The 15,198-nt window shown below is 38.8% G+C and overlaps 1 protein-coding gene across 1 annotated transcript in view; it reads right to left on the bottom strand.

Annotated features, from left to right (window-relative positions):
* The window catches only part of CSMD2 (CUB and Sushi multiple domains 2), a 1,000,214-nt gene that overhangs the window by 183,884 nt on the left and 801,132 nt on the right, over positions 1-15,198 (bottom strand). The window contains exons 30-35 of the mRNA XM_044668787.1: positions 13,864-14,058; positions 11,918-12,034; positions 8,359-8,472; positions 6,684-6,779; positions 4,606-4,809; positions 1,052-1,176 (exon numbers count right to left, since the gene is read on the bottom strand). Coding sequence (XP_044524722.1) covers positions 1,052-1,176; positions 4,606-4,809; positions 6,684-6,779; positions 8,359-8,472; positions 11,918-12,034; positions 13,864-14,058 — 851 coding nt within the window. The remainder of the gene's footprint in view (positions 1-1,051; positions 1,177-4,605; positions 4,810-6,683; positions 6,780-8,358; positions 8,473-11,917; positions 12,035-13,863; positions 14,059-15,198) is intronic.

Below are 15,198 nucleotides of genomic sequence, written 5' to 3'. Positions count from 1 at the left end.
AGTACATTTGTACCAAAAAGTCTCTTATTCGAACTTAGCTTCTAGGCTGAACCTATTATCCATGTACTAACAGCAACAGCCACAATGTCTTTAAGTAAAGTTGGAAGCAGCCATACCCTTTACAGGTAAGGAAAGGAAGGGAATAAGCATTTATGCAGCTCATACTATGCTAGTCACGATTCCAAGTACTTTTTTTTTATTAAATATCATTCCATTTGTAGAAAAATGTGTCCACTTCTGACACCTACAGATAATCCCTGTCTTCATACAGAATGCTCTCCTTTAAGTCAATGAAGCTGCCTCCCTGAAGCAATGCTGAGGTGCTGAGCAAATGAGGGTGCACAGCAGTTTGACCAAATACATAAGAAACATATTCTCTGCTATCCTAAAGAGTTACTTATTTCCTTCTCTTGTGTGTGTGGTGTACCCTGCTGAAGTGCCATCGTCATCACATCACTCTCCTGCTCAAAGACTTCAATGGTTCCCCATTGTCTACAGGCAGTGTAAACTCTATTCAAAGCCTTGCTCAGTACGGCCCTAATCTGACTTTCTAGCTTAGTGTCACAATGACTCCCTCCTTTCCAGTGATCTGTAGTACTTATAGGGGCAACTACATGGCATACTGGAAAAAGCACTGGGATTGGAGACAGAAAGTCATGAGTTCAAATATGGCCTCAGATACTTAGTAGCTGTGTGAGCAAACTGGAGAAAGAAATGGCAAACCACTGCAGTATCTCTGTCAAGGAAACCCTAAGTGGGGTCACAAAGAATCAGACATGACTTGAATAACTGAATAAGGATAAAAAAATAGAACTTACAAGCAGTTAGGTCCAGCTCCTCAGGGCCTTCCAAATACACCTCAAGCTTTCTCACCACTAGAGTTCTATCCATTCCCCACATTCCCTAGGACACTGGGAGATAGGTATTGTGCATCGTGTCTTCTACATTTTTGTATTGTGTAGAGAAGCCTATCATAAGGTTATGCAGAGAACAGGAGTTTGGGAAGCGGATATTGATATGATTGATTAATGATGTACTCTGATGCTCCCACCTGTATGCCAGCCCCCTCTGGGACAGTGATCTTCCACACACAATTGAGACTGTTCAGGTAGGGTTCTGGGAAGCCAGGAGACAGGATTGTTCCTTTGCGCTCTGTTAGGTTCCCTCCACAAGGCACTGCAAGAGGGAAAGATCAGTTCTTGTAAGGAACTTATTCTGTAACATGAGGAGATTCCCTAGTCAGCCTTCTGATTTCACTGATTTCCATATTAAGGCTTTGTTCTGGTTTTGCAGACTGGTACCCCTGCAAAAATGGAGTTTTGACTGAGTATGAAGCATAGCTTGGGTCATGGAAGTAACAAATGCTGGTCTGATCTAAGACCAATCTAGTGGAGAGAAGTAGAGATTTGTTAGTACAATCCCTCATTTCAAAGGAATTCTACAAAGCCCAGTGTTTAGTCTTCTCTGGTCTCTTCAAGATTACAGTATTCTAAAATGGCTGGGATTTGCTTAGCCTAAATTAGAACATCTTAGCCCACTTTCCCTACCTAAGTTATAACTACTTGACATCTGGAGGTCTTCCAGTGTTGTTTTTATTTTTGTTTGAATAGAATTGACTTTCTGGAAGCAGTTATAGGTATGGCCTCATTTCCTGTTCAGACAAAGAGGAGGCCTGAGAATGAGCCAGACTGGTAGCAGCAAGGGAGACCAAAGAACTAACATGTCTTCTCATATCCTTATTAGACTAATGAATATGTCCACTAACCATATAAGAATATGGTTGGTATGTATTATAAATAAAATCTGTAGTCAGATCAAATGGGAGAGCTGTGTATGTTGAAACTCTGGACCAGATTAACATACTTTTCTTGATCCACCCATTAAATGTAGGCATTCTCTAAGACCCTGTGCTTGGCTCTTTTCTTTTCCTGTATTCTTTCCCTTGACAATCTCATGGCTTCCACTATCATCTCTATTAGAGAACTCCTAAATCTAATCATCAATCCTGAACTTTCTGTCAAGCTCTGGATTCAACTGCCCAGTTGCCTATTGGAATTCTCAACCCGAACACTTTCACAAACATATGAAGTACAAAAAAGCCCCCAAAAAAACTCATTTCCTGCAAATCTGTTACTCTTCTTGGCTTCTGTCAATGGTGCCACCATTCTTTCATTCACCCTGGATTGAAATCTTAGAGGCATCTCTGATTTCCTCTCCTTTATATCTCATCTCAAGTAAGCTGTCAATCTTTTGTGCTTCTATCTTTGCAATCTTCCTTGACATCTCTATTGCTATCCCCTTCCTTTAAATTCTCTTAACTTTTTTTCATGGCTATTATAACTGCCTCTAACAGGTATCTCAGCCTCTAGTCTGCCAATAATAAGCTAACCCTCATAATGATATATATGTATACACATACATATATATAACTATTACAAATGCATAAAATATTTGTGTATAAACTCCTATGCTAAGCTCTGGGGAAGATATATATATGTATATATATATATATTCATATATATATATGTGTGTGTGTGTGTATATATATGTGCATATATATTACCTAATATCCTTCTTCACATGAATATTATAGTTTAGTAGCAAAATATATCACATAGTCTATATTCCAAAAGAACTGTGATCTCATTATTGTGAATATTCCCTCATGCATTGCAAGTCATAACTCCTTTTATGTGCACTCTTATCCATGTCCCAAGAGGCTTTAACCACTATCTTGATCATCTCTTCCTCTTTCTCCATATTGTATTCCTTTTTACATTGGTAGCCATGCAAAAAAAAAAAAAAAACTCAAATGGCTGGCTTATTGGTAATGGGCTTCTCTCCACTATTACGGAAACATACATGAGCCCTTTGCAAAATGTCAGAACCTGCCAGATCTTAGACTCTGTTGACATGGCCTTCAAGAATCCATGGTCACTTCCCTATCATGATAAAAGATTAAAGTAAGATTTCACAGGCACATACGCAAGTACAGTAATTACAAAATAATTTATGTAGATAAAAATGTTGCAAACAGTTCTATGTGAAGATTAAGATGGGAGAAGCAATTATCGACTGAGGTGATCAGGAAGTGATCACCCACTGATGAATAAATATCAAAATTTGACATTCAAAGCTCTCTAAAATCTAGCTAGAATCTATTTTAGTCTAATATAGCAGAATCTTAAAATTTGAAATTTTTATTATATCCTATAACCAAAACATAAATCTCATCTACGATATTCATGAAAGAAGCTTTATAGCCTCTTCTTGAAAACCTCTTAGGGTCAAAGAACTAGAGCCATAGGAAACTGAGAGACAGTCTCTACATTGAGAACTTATTATCTCCTACAGTAACACATTTTCATTTCTTTTAATTGTTCTACATTTAGAAAGCTTTTTTCTACAAAGTGGAAATCTATCTCCCTGTAACTTCCTAGTTCTATTCTCCTCCTTTCATTTACTTACTCTCTCTACCAAGAATTCTGTGTTCCAAACAAACCAGATACTTGCTGTTGTTCCCTGAATTAATCCCCCACCCTCCAGCCTTCCTACTTTGCTCATAATTCCCCCTGTTTGGACTGTGCTCCTCCTCTCCATTCCCATCTTCACTATCAACATCTGTAACAATAATAATGAGAAGGACAAAGAGGAGGATGCCATGATAATAACAGAAGCAAGTATTTAAATACTGTTTTGATGTTTGGAAAATGCTTTACAAATATCCCATTTTATCGTCTCAAGTATCCTTAAAGATAAGACACTACTACTATTATCCCCATTTTGCAGTTTAGGAGATGGAGAAAGGCTGATGCTATGATTTATTCAGAGTAACATAACTAGTAAGTATCTGGACCTAGATTTAATACCCAGGTTTTCCTGACTTTAATTTCAGCACATTATCTACTTTGCAAGTTAGCTGCCTATCCTTCAAAGCCCAGATCAAATGCTATATCTACTATGAAGCCTTCTTTCATGTACCATTTGGTAATGATCTCATGGTTTTATCTGCTCTCATAGCTATTTCTTTGTATAAATTCTATGTACTTACATTCCATATGTATAGAGTTATTTGTGTATACATATAGTCATTATAATTAGACTAAAACCTCTGTGAAGGTAGAGACAATTTAAAAAATTGTGTCTTCGAGTAGCTAAAACAATACAGGAATGAATGAATGAATGAATGAAATCTAATCTTGAATTCTATATTTTAACCCATAGAGGCTTTTGGTCTGACATAGTCAATTCTCTATTTACAGAGGAGTAGAATTGTAGCAAGATTGCACAATAAGGAGAGAATACCAAACTCTTGGTTTTTCACTGAGGTTGGTTTGTGTTTTACAAATTTGTTTGGAGATTTAAGGTCATCACAAAAGATTTAAGGTCATCACACAAGTAGTGACCTCATTCAGTCTAATGGACAAGAGACCATATTGATAATCTCTTAGAACATAATTCCCACTCTGTTTACTTAAAAATGATTTTTTTTCTTGTGCTTTTGCTACTATCCCCAAACTCACACTTGCACAGCATCTGCTTGAAAACCTGTACTCTACACTGGCATCTGGTCCCCTCCAGCCCAGTCCAGCTCCATACACTCACCTACACAGATGGGAACAGAAACATTCCATTGGGCCAGTGCCCCAGGCACTGTAAGGCACTCGATATGACGGGAGCCCTGTAGGGAATATCCAGAGTTGCACTCGAAGTGGACAACAGCCCCTACTGAGAAATCACTTCCAATCCTCCTCCCATATCGGGGTTCAGGCACAGAGCTACACTGTGTGGCACTAGTTCGAGGTACCGCTATATGAGAGAGAGTAATAAAAAGAGAGACCATTGACCTGGCAATTGCACCACAAATGTAGCTCTTTTATTGTTGCCCAGAATTAAAATCTAGAAACAGGCTAATTCAAAGGTATTTTACTTCTAAGACAGTAATGGTGAACCTTTTAGAAATGAAGTGCCAGGCCTTACCCCCCAACCCCTTACCCCAGAACAAGTGCCATGCCCACCCCTCCCAGAGACAGTGTGCTATGCTCCTCCCTGCCCACCAAATGTCAGGCTTGCCCTACCAACCCCCCCTTTACCCTACACATGGAAGGGAGAATGTGTTCCCATTGGGTTGCTGGGCAGAGGGGTGGGTGAAGTGAGGAATGTCCTTAGCACCTGTAGAGAAGGGGAGGGGAGTGGCCCGAGTGCTCTGCTCCCCTCCAAATCTGCTGTCTGTGAGGTACCTACCTTACTCTCTGTACCCTGCCCACCTTACCCACTGTGAACTCCCATTGGACTGCTAGGCAGAGGGGCAGATGATATGAAAAAATGTCATCAGGCACAGTGAAGAGATGGGGAGGGGAGCAGCTCCTCCCGAGTCCCTCTGCCTTTCTAGGGGTGGAAAGCAGCCAACTGTGGGGGTGGAAGGCAGCCAAGTGCCCAAAGAGAGTGCTCTACATGCCATCTTTGGCACCTGTACTATAGTTCACCATCACTGTTCTAAGATGTTTACATATTCTTTGAAGAAAGATATCCAAGGATCATGACCATTTTGCAGATAGGACAAGTAAAACTATATTTTGATCAAAATTACTTGATGAGCCTGGGTCAATGAACCCAAGTATCCTACCCTACACAATCGTAGGGTGAAAAGGATACTATAGGGTAGAGATAAAAGGAATTCTTTCATTTCATGGAAAAGTAGAGGAAAGTATTATAGTAATATACTGTTGTGTAGTATAGTAGAGCAAGTCAAGTTCATTGCATCAACACTAACACCAGAACCTGCAAATAGGGAGAATAAGTCTGGTATATATACTTTATCATACTGGTCAAAATATGATGTTAAATAGTGAACAGAAATTATGCAGTAATATATAACATAATTACTTCTTTCTTCTCTTCCCTTCCCTACTTCCAGGCTAGAATTCCAGCCATGAGAGCTATTTATAGGTCAAACAAGTGAAGTCTTTATCTTCAAAATATTTCTGAGAGATGTATTTCCAGAAAACTCCAATGTACATTTGACCCAGGACCCTGGAAACATGGTGCAGCTAAGCTACAGACAGTGATAAAGCCCCAACAAAGTCTAGTGAATGTTGAGTTCCTGGGCCCTGGGTGGTTAAGTTCCTGAGCAAAGCACCAGTGTGACCAGTGGCATGCTCTAAAATGGGAAATCTTAATCTTTTTGTCCCTTGGAAGTTGGTATGTCTGTGGATCCCTTCTCTTCAAAAAAAAAAAAATATATATATATATATATATATATGGGATTATACAGAAAAACAATAATTGTAGGATGTAGTTATCAAAATATTAAAATAACTTCATGGATCCCTGATTAAGAATCTCTCATGTAAACCAAACGGTATTCAAACCTGGATGCCCAAGGATTTTACTCTGCTGATTACCAACTGCTGCAAATTAAGAGGGGAGCTAAGAGGTGAACCTGGGCCCTTAGACTATGGCTCTAAGTTTTCATAACTTCATATAAACCAGTATCATATAAATACCTAAGGGTTATGTGGACCTTAGAAAGATAACCCTTATCTAAAGATCTTTGGCAAGAATATAAAATCTAGTGGTTGGACTGTGTCCATACAAAAAGGGTCTTGATCATGTAAGTTCCCAAATGACAGATCTTTATTGATCTAGTTGGAAGCAAACTCTCTCTCCCTCATCTTACCTACCTTGGTAGACAAAGTGAAATCCCCTAGCTGTTGCTTGGCCTTTGGCACTGAACTTAATTAACACTTGATTGGAGGTGGCCAAGGGCAGTGATTCTCCTAAGGAAAAAATGGTGAGAAGTGAGAGAGTGACCAAAGGATCATGGTTAGTCTAGCTAAAATTTGTCACAGAAGATATTTTCTTTCTCAGATAAGGTTATGCCTAGGCCTTCTGGAAAACAAACAAACAAACACAACTCCTTACTAGAAAACTGAAGCAGACCAGAAAGATCAGAACATTCCAAAACTTTGAAGCTCTAAGGAACCTTAGAAACTACCTAGTTCAAAGACTTCATTTTACAAATAAGTGAAGTAAAAGCCCAGAGATGTGAAATGATGTGCATTGAGGTCGTTTGATAAATAGCAAAGTCAAAATCAAGTCCATTGAATGCCAACCTGGGGCTCAGGCTACCTGCAATAGATATAGATGATGAAATCTAAAAATGCTTTCATATCCATGTTCCCTTCATTTGATCCTTACACCAATCCTGAGGAGCAGCTAAGGCAGTTATCTCCATGTTACAGATAAGAGAACTTACCTAGGAGACAAGCCAAAGGCAACAGAGCTGACCAATTTTCCAGTTCTATCAGGCTTGGCCATCTCCTGGCCAAATTCTCTTATTTTGGGCAAGAATAATGATTCTACCCAGCAAAGCCACAGCACCTTTTTTTTGGCCACTACTCCCTAATTTGTGGAGCAGCAGAATGAAGCAGAAGATAAAGCACTTGGCCTGGATTCAGGAAGACCTGAGTTCAAATCTCAGACACTTTAGCTCTGTGATGCTGGGCAAGTCACTGAATCTCTATCTGTCTCAGTCTTTATCTGTAAAATGGAGGTAATAATAACAGCTGTCTCCCTGGGTGGTTATGAGGATTAAGAGAGAAAATTGTAAGGTACTTAGTACAGTGTCTGCCATATTGTAAGCACCATATAAATCAGTGGTTCCCAAACTTTTTGGCCTACCACCCCCTTTCCAGAAAAAAATATTACTTAGCCCCCTGGAAATTAATTTTTTTTTAATTTTAATAGCAATTAATAGGAAAGATAAATGCACCTTTGGCCATCACTGCCTCCCTGGATCGCTGCAGCACCCACCAGGGGGAGGTGGCGCCCACTTTGGGAATCACTGTTATAATTGTCAGCTAGTATCTCCCCCTACTAAAATATTAACTCCTTGAGGGCTGAGACTGTTGCTGTTGTTTTTGTTTGTATCCCAAGTTTTTAGCATAGTGTTTGTTACAAAATAAATTCCCAAACAAATGTTTTTCTTTCATGCTTTCATTTGTAAATAATATAACTTGTAATTCTAAAAAAAAAGTTTAGTCTGTCAAATAAATCAAATAAATGCTCAATTGTTTAGGAGAGGGAGTAGTATCAGCTCAAGTTATTGTGTGTATGTATAGACTCTGAATATTTATGTTTCTGCCAGAATAACACTGAATTAAACAAACATTTAATCTTAAAAAAGACATTTAATCTGATGAAAATCCTTTTGTTATGTTCTAGGAAAGGGTTCAGTATCAGGGCATAAAAACAGAACTGTATCTTAAATTCCCTTTAGGATAAACCTTGGCCCTTTCACCTCTTATTTCCCCCTTTCAAGGCTTCTCTCCCCTTCTTAGGCATATTATCCAGTACCTGTGTGGGACCCAGAAAGGGAGCTGAGGAGCCTTGAGTGCTGATTGTGTCCATCATGAACTTCCACTACATCATTGAGGGCTGTATGAAAGAAGGCAAACTGGCCAAATACCACTGCAGAGGAAACGGAGGTCAGGTAGAACTCAGCATATGAGTAGGAAGGCATATGAAAGAATCAGGAAACATTCTTCTCCTAAAATGTCCTATTTCATTCTTTTTAAGAATTTTTTTTAGTCAGCAAAAACACACTTTCTTTACCTCCCAAATCAACTCCTCCCTTAACAAAGGAAAAAAAAATCTCCTTTAAAAATATGAGTAGTCAAACAAAACAAATTACTACATTAGCTATTCCAAAAAGATTTATTTGTCTCATTTTGCACTCTGAGTCCTACATCTCTATCAGGAGGTAGGAAGCATGTTTCATTATTAGTCATATGCAATCCTTCAAATCTTATTTGTCCCCACTTCTGATCTTATCCCATTCTAACACTCATTGTCTATCTTTTCCTATAAAATTCTGAATGAGACAAATATCCTTCGTGAATACTTCCCTAATTTATCTCATGCAACTCTGATGGTTCCTCTACTTTATATCCCTACAAGACATATGGCTGGTAAAATATTCACATCTCTGTCTTATTTTTAAATGACTGAAGTTTGCTAAGGATTTAAACAGATTGGACCTGAAACTTGAGATACTGGCAGTAGCCACAGCTCAACTGGCCTAGCCCACTTCTCCCTTCATATCCCTTAGGCACAATATGAAGAAAAGAGAGAATAAGATCAAACCCCGATATATTCTGAATACCAGGAGATCAAATTTGATACTCTGCTTTATTTCCCAGAAAGGAGGTGCTTTAAGGAAAACAAAAATACAGTATAAATCAGACCACTTTAGGTGGATCGTGTGTACTGGGCATGCAGGAGATAATATATTTGAGACTGCTTCAGTTTGAATTATGGGGAAAGCACTAGGTACATGGAATTGTTAAATGTCTTTTTTTTAAAAACCCTTACCTTCTATCTTAGAATCAATACTATGTATTGGTTCTAAGGCAGAAGAGTGGTGAGGGCTAGGCAACGAGGGTTAAATGACTTGCCCAGGGTCACACAGCTAGGAAGTGTCTGAGGCCAGATTTGAACCTAGGACCTCCTGTCTCTAGGCCTGGCTCTCAATCCACTGAGCCACCCAGGTGCCCCCCACTAAATGTCTTCTTAGAAATACCCTGGGAACTCTCTACCACCCTAGACAGAGACCTCCCTCAACCACTTCTAATAAGTGCCCACTTAACCTTCACTTAGATAGTTCTAGTAATCAGGAATTAACACTTTGCAGAATTCAATAACTGGATAACCAATTATTTGAAAATTTATATTTATATTGAGCTGAAACACATATGGAGTAAGCAAGTCCCAAGTAGGGTTATAGGAGTTGTATTTATTAATAAGTATCCTCTCTGAGCAAAAGAAGCAATTGGCCTAAAACAGCCGGATATTTCTCAGGTTAAAAGAAAAAAAAAACAACTAGAAAGAAAAGTCTTTCTAAAGGGCTCCAATATCTGAAATAAAATATCTAGGGGACCTCCATTCCAACTTTGATCCTAAGCACCCCATCAGTGGGACATATGAGTCATGGAGTCACATGCAACCTGACACTGGAATTTCATGGTGTCCCCCCTGCATCCCAGCATAAGCATAATGGAGGGAGGAGTTATAGATTTAAAATACCAGTGCAAGAAGCAGAATGGTATTTTTTGTTCCTGCTCTTGAACTAATGATTTTTGGGTTGATTCTCTCCGGCTGCCATCTCTGATGGGTAAAGGTTTGGAAGTTGGCTGCAGCAAAGGATTGCATTTTTCACCTAAAATTAGATAGTCTATAAATCCCTTTTATCTATCTTTTGATTTCTCTTTACTAATTAATGATCTAGTAATAAGCCTCCAAATTATAGATCTATAGTAATAAGCCTCTGAATTCTGAATACCAGGAGATCAACTTTGATACTCTGTTTTATTTCCCAGAGGAAGTGCTTTAAGGAAAACAAAAATACAGTATAAATCAGACCACTTTAGGTGGATCCTGTGTACTGGGCAGGCAGGAGATAATATATTTGAGATTGCTTCAATTTGAATTATGGGGAAAGCACTAGGTACATGGAATCTAGTAATAGATCTAGTAATAAGCCTCCAAATTAATTTTTATAAGTGTACTCAATTTGGCATGTATTTTGCTAAAATTTGCTGAGAATACAGTGATCTATGAATATATATACTCACAGTGTGCCAATGGTAAATGTTACAATCCCTCTAATGGACTGGCTAGCACTAAATGTATTGTCATTTTTAAGACCCATCAAGACAAACTGAATAAATTAAGTCATGAGCCCATTAGGAGGTTCTTGTAAGATATCCTTAGTGTTAAAAAATTAGAAACACAGGATCATACAATTGGAATAGTATTCAGGACCTAGTCCAACCTGTATCCAAATAATAAATTTCCTCTACAATATCTCAATATCTCTGGCAAGTATTCTCTATAGTCTTCTGAAACATCTTCAACAACATGGAGTGCACTGATTCCTGAAACAAACTGTTCAATTTCAGGACAGATCTAATTGTTTATAAGTGCATCTTCATCCTGCAACATCAGTTTATTAGTTCTTCCTAACTTCCAAGGTAATTCTCCTTATGCTTTAAAACAACACTAAGCAGAATGATAGCCTTTAGCTTTAGATTAGATTAACAATCATCTAATGAAACCACTTCTATTTTTCAGATAGAAGGCAAAGGACATCGCCAAATTAATACAGGGAATAAATCACAAAGCCAGGGTCTGTGGCCTGGGACTCTCATTATAATACTAATTTTGTTTTTTTTTTTGTTTTGTTTTAATTAGAGTAGAATTTGGGTAAGGGAATTTGGACAGAGACTGGCTCTATGTAAGCAGGTTTCTCAGCAAAGAATGTTGTAAGGTTACAGATATCATTTCTGTCTTCAATTCTAGTTTATTTTCAATGTGTCAATTAGGACCTGAGAATCTAACTTTGTCTAATGACTCCTGGATTTATTTGTTCAAGAAGTTTTTTGTTTTGTTTTGTTTTTTTTGGTTTGTTTTTTAACTTAGTAGTTCTATAGGATTGGCTATGGGAATGTGAGAGCAAAAGATAAAGATCCTCCCCTTAGAAGCCAATCAGGTGGGAGGATAAAACTCATTCCTATACATAAAAAAAATCCCTATGCATATCACAACCATTGCTAGGCACAATCAAGAGTCATGAGAGTCGTCATTATCATGACTCCTACTGTGGCAGCAATAATACCTTCTACAATATGCATACGTATTGGGGATTGCCTGCATTTTGATCCCTTTCTGTGGGACATATACTCTGGCTCCTTGCCGAAAGACATATGTCCCGTTGAGACGACAGAATAACTCCTTATTGGTAATTTTCATGATTAAGCCTGAAAGGCATTCTGGGACACATCCTCTACATTTTCTTCCTTGGACTTGCAGTTTCTAACTTTTAGATAAAAGTGAGTAGACCATAGAGGGGACATACCATAGTCCTTTGGCACCATGATAAAATACAGGCAGACTTGTCCACGTGTATAATTTTGAGGGTAGTTGGGGGATAATACAACACCATCGGAACCCACATACTGGCCCCCACAGGGTGCTAAAAGAAAAAAACAGAGGGGCAGGTGACCACCAGCTTCATATCTCCCCATTCAGTCATTGTGCTCCCCAGGCCAAGCATCCCCCCACCCTCACTCCAGGGTAACATAGGGAAATGATGTCTGGTAAGTGTTGAAAACAGAGGTCTTCTTGCCCAAGAATATCTCTGTAGCCAACTCAGTAACTGGGGTGTCTCTGAAGGACCTTCTTAAAAATGCAAAGAGATCACACTGGCTGTCATGTATTTGCATGATAAAAATAACAAAGTCTTATCCAATGTTACCTAGTAAAACTAGGCCAGAAAGCATAAGTTACAGAACAGGTAAATTTTTAATAAGAAGGAATTGGGGCCCTACCATTCTGAGGGTGGCACTAAACACCTTTCGAGAGTTCAGAAAGTGGAAGCACTTGCAGGAGTGAAAGCACTGAAGAGCAAGTGATTCTGGCCAGTCCCAACCCAGGCTTCCCAAGCCAATGTTTTTGAGAAAACCAGAATGTGCATACTTGTGTCCATCTTATCTCTTAGCAGAGCTTCTCACAAAAACCATGTCTCCCTGAAAAGAGTACAGTGGGTCCCAAAAGAATCTGATCGAGGGTCCAGCAGCTCCTTCTTGTCACAATGAAGCCTAGCCAACACTTAATTGCTTAATACTTCCCTCCCTCTATAGTGTTGCCTTCCTTTGTTCTATAGCTCTGGCCAGCTATCTTTCTGAAAGGGCACTTAAGGAAACTTTTCCTTAAGTGAGGGGTGAGATAAATGTTCTTTCACATAAAGTATAGGGAAGGAGGAAAAAGGAGGTATACTTAAAACAGTAGTTCTTACTCTAGGATTTGTGCCATTTAAAAAATTATCTAACTACATTTTAATATAATTGATTTCCTTTGTAATCCACTGTATTTAGTTTATACATTTTAAAAATATGATTCTGAAAAGGAGTTCATGATCCCCCAAAAGTTAAGAAGTTCTGACTTAAAGGAAAACTACTCCTATAGAGAAAGGCTTGACTCAGAACATATAGATAATGTCCTTGTAATAATGGATAGTCAGAGTAGAGGGCATGAAAGACTCTTTTGCCCCGACATATTCTCCAAGGGCTACATTAAAATCTGAATCACCCTGGAAGGGTCATGCTTTTAAACATTAATCCTTCTAGGAATCTAGTTTTTAAACTAGAAGGGCTCTTAAAGCTTATCTAGTCCAAGCCCTTTATTTTATAGATGAATAAAATGAGGCCCAGAGATTTTGTGATTTGCTCACTTTTACAAAAGTAAGAAGTGGCAGAACCGGGATTCTGACACTTTAGTAACTGCTCTATTGGAGTTATCCAACACTTAAGTAATCTGGTAAACATTTGAGTTTACTACTAAGGCCTTACTTAACAGGCTAAAAGCTTATTTAGTTGGACCATATTTAATCTTATATTACTTTATTTATCCATCAACATATTATCTTCCTTACATTTTTAGTTTTTTTCTAATATCTTAGTTATCTGGATCCACCATAAAAGATGATAGCAGGAAAGGGCCAGGAGATAGAGGGGTGGGGTGAGTGTAGGAGACCAGAGAAAACAATCTGTCCAGTACAGTTTTGCAGAAAACTAGCAACCCTATCTTCATGCCACTAAAAATTGTCTCAAATGACATCTTTGTCAAAGTAGGCTCAGAAGTCTTTAATCTCTCCTTCTTAAACTATGCCTCAGTTCCCACTTGGTCTTCTCTCTCCTTGCTCCACAATTCCCTCTTCCTCAGTTCAGTCCTTCCATGGCTTAACTCTGGAGCCCACTCCAAAAGATTCCTCTCCTATGCTAATCACATCCAGAGTCATACAACCTGTACAGATAGGTCGGGGTTTATTCCACACAGGCTTCCCATCTGCTGCCAGGATGCAGGTCAGTGTAGAGGCACCTTCAATCACATAACCTCCATTACAGTAGTAGGTGATGGTGGAACCCAACTTCAGATCTGTTCCAGTTCGTGTTCCATTCTTGATGGAGCCAGGATCAAAACATGACTCCCGGGGATTTTCTGAAAAGAGACAAATCACCCCCAATCCCAGAGAAAGCATTATTTCCCCATTTACAATTAACCTGTTGGGAAACAGCTCAGCTTTAGAGGCATGGAGTAGAGGCTATGAGATTTCTGGTTTTATTTCCAAAAATCTTTTACTTTCAATTTTTTTTAAATTCTGTCTTAGAATCAATTCTAAGAGAGAAGAGTAGTAAGGGCTAGGCAACTGAGGTTGTGACTAGCCCAGAGTCACATAACCAGAAAATGTCTGAGGCTAGATTTGAACCTAGGACCTCCTGACTCAGGTCCTGGTGCTCTATCCACTGAGCCCAGTTGCCCCTTTACAGTAGAATCCTTTAGCTAATGTCATCTCATCATCCATTCTTCTGCCTCCAGGTAAGGCTTCTACTGATAAAACCCAGAAGCAAAGAAAAGTTTGTTAATTTTCTCAGAGGAACTCAGAAAATGCTATTCCACAATCATTTCATCTCTCAACTAACAATTCTGAGGCATTCCAGTGAATATAACTTTGATCACAACAGAGAGATTGTATATCAGTAACATTTAAGTGACTACCATATGGAAAAGCATAGAACTAGGTTCTGGGGAAACAAAAGACCAGTCCAAACATCCCTGTCCCCAAGGAATAGCATATAATCAGACAAGTCAATGCAAAGTGATTTGAGAAGTAGAGTATTTACAATTGAGGGAATCCATTACACAGAGGAGGTGACTCTTCAGTGGTGCCTTGAGGACAGAAAAAGATTTTTAGAAGGAGGGTAATATGGATATGAGTGATGTCTTGTGCAAATACACCCTGGTATAAGATGAGAATAACTAGTGGCCCTGTCTTAATTCAACCAATACTTACTAAATGCCTACCCTTTAAGGTACATATTAGGTGCTAAGGATAAAGGCAAAAAGAAACCAGGCCTTGCCCTCATAGAATATACATGCAACTTCAGGGAAACTACATGTATATAGACAAGTAAATACAATGTGATTACCAGGAGAAGAGAGAACACAACCATCTCCAAGAGGTTAGGCCTTGAGCTGAACCTTGAAGAGAACTTGTGTTTCCAAGAGAAAGAGGCAAGGAAGGAGAACAATTCAGGCAGGAGGAATAACTTATGTAAGTAAAGGCAGAGGAAAAAGGTG

The sequence above is a fragment of the Gracilinanus agilis genome, chromosome 3, assembly GCF_016433145.1.
Source record: "Gracilinanus agilis isolate LMUSP501 chromosome 3, AgileGrace, whole genome shotgun sequence".
In the NCBI taxonomy this organism is placed as follows: Eukaryota; Metazoa; Chordata; class Mammalia; order Didelphimorphia; family Didelphidae; genus Gracilinanus; species Gracilinanus agilis.
This window is presented reverse-complemented; position numbering and strand designations above follow the sequence as displayed.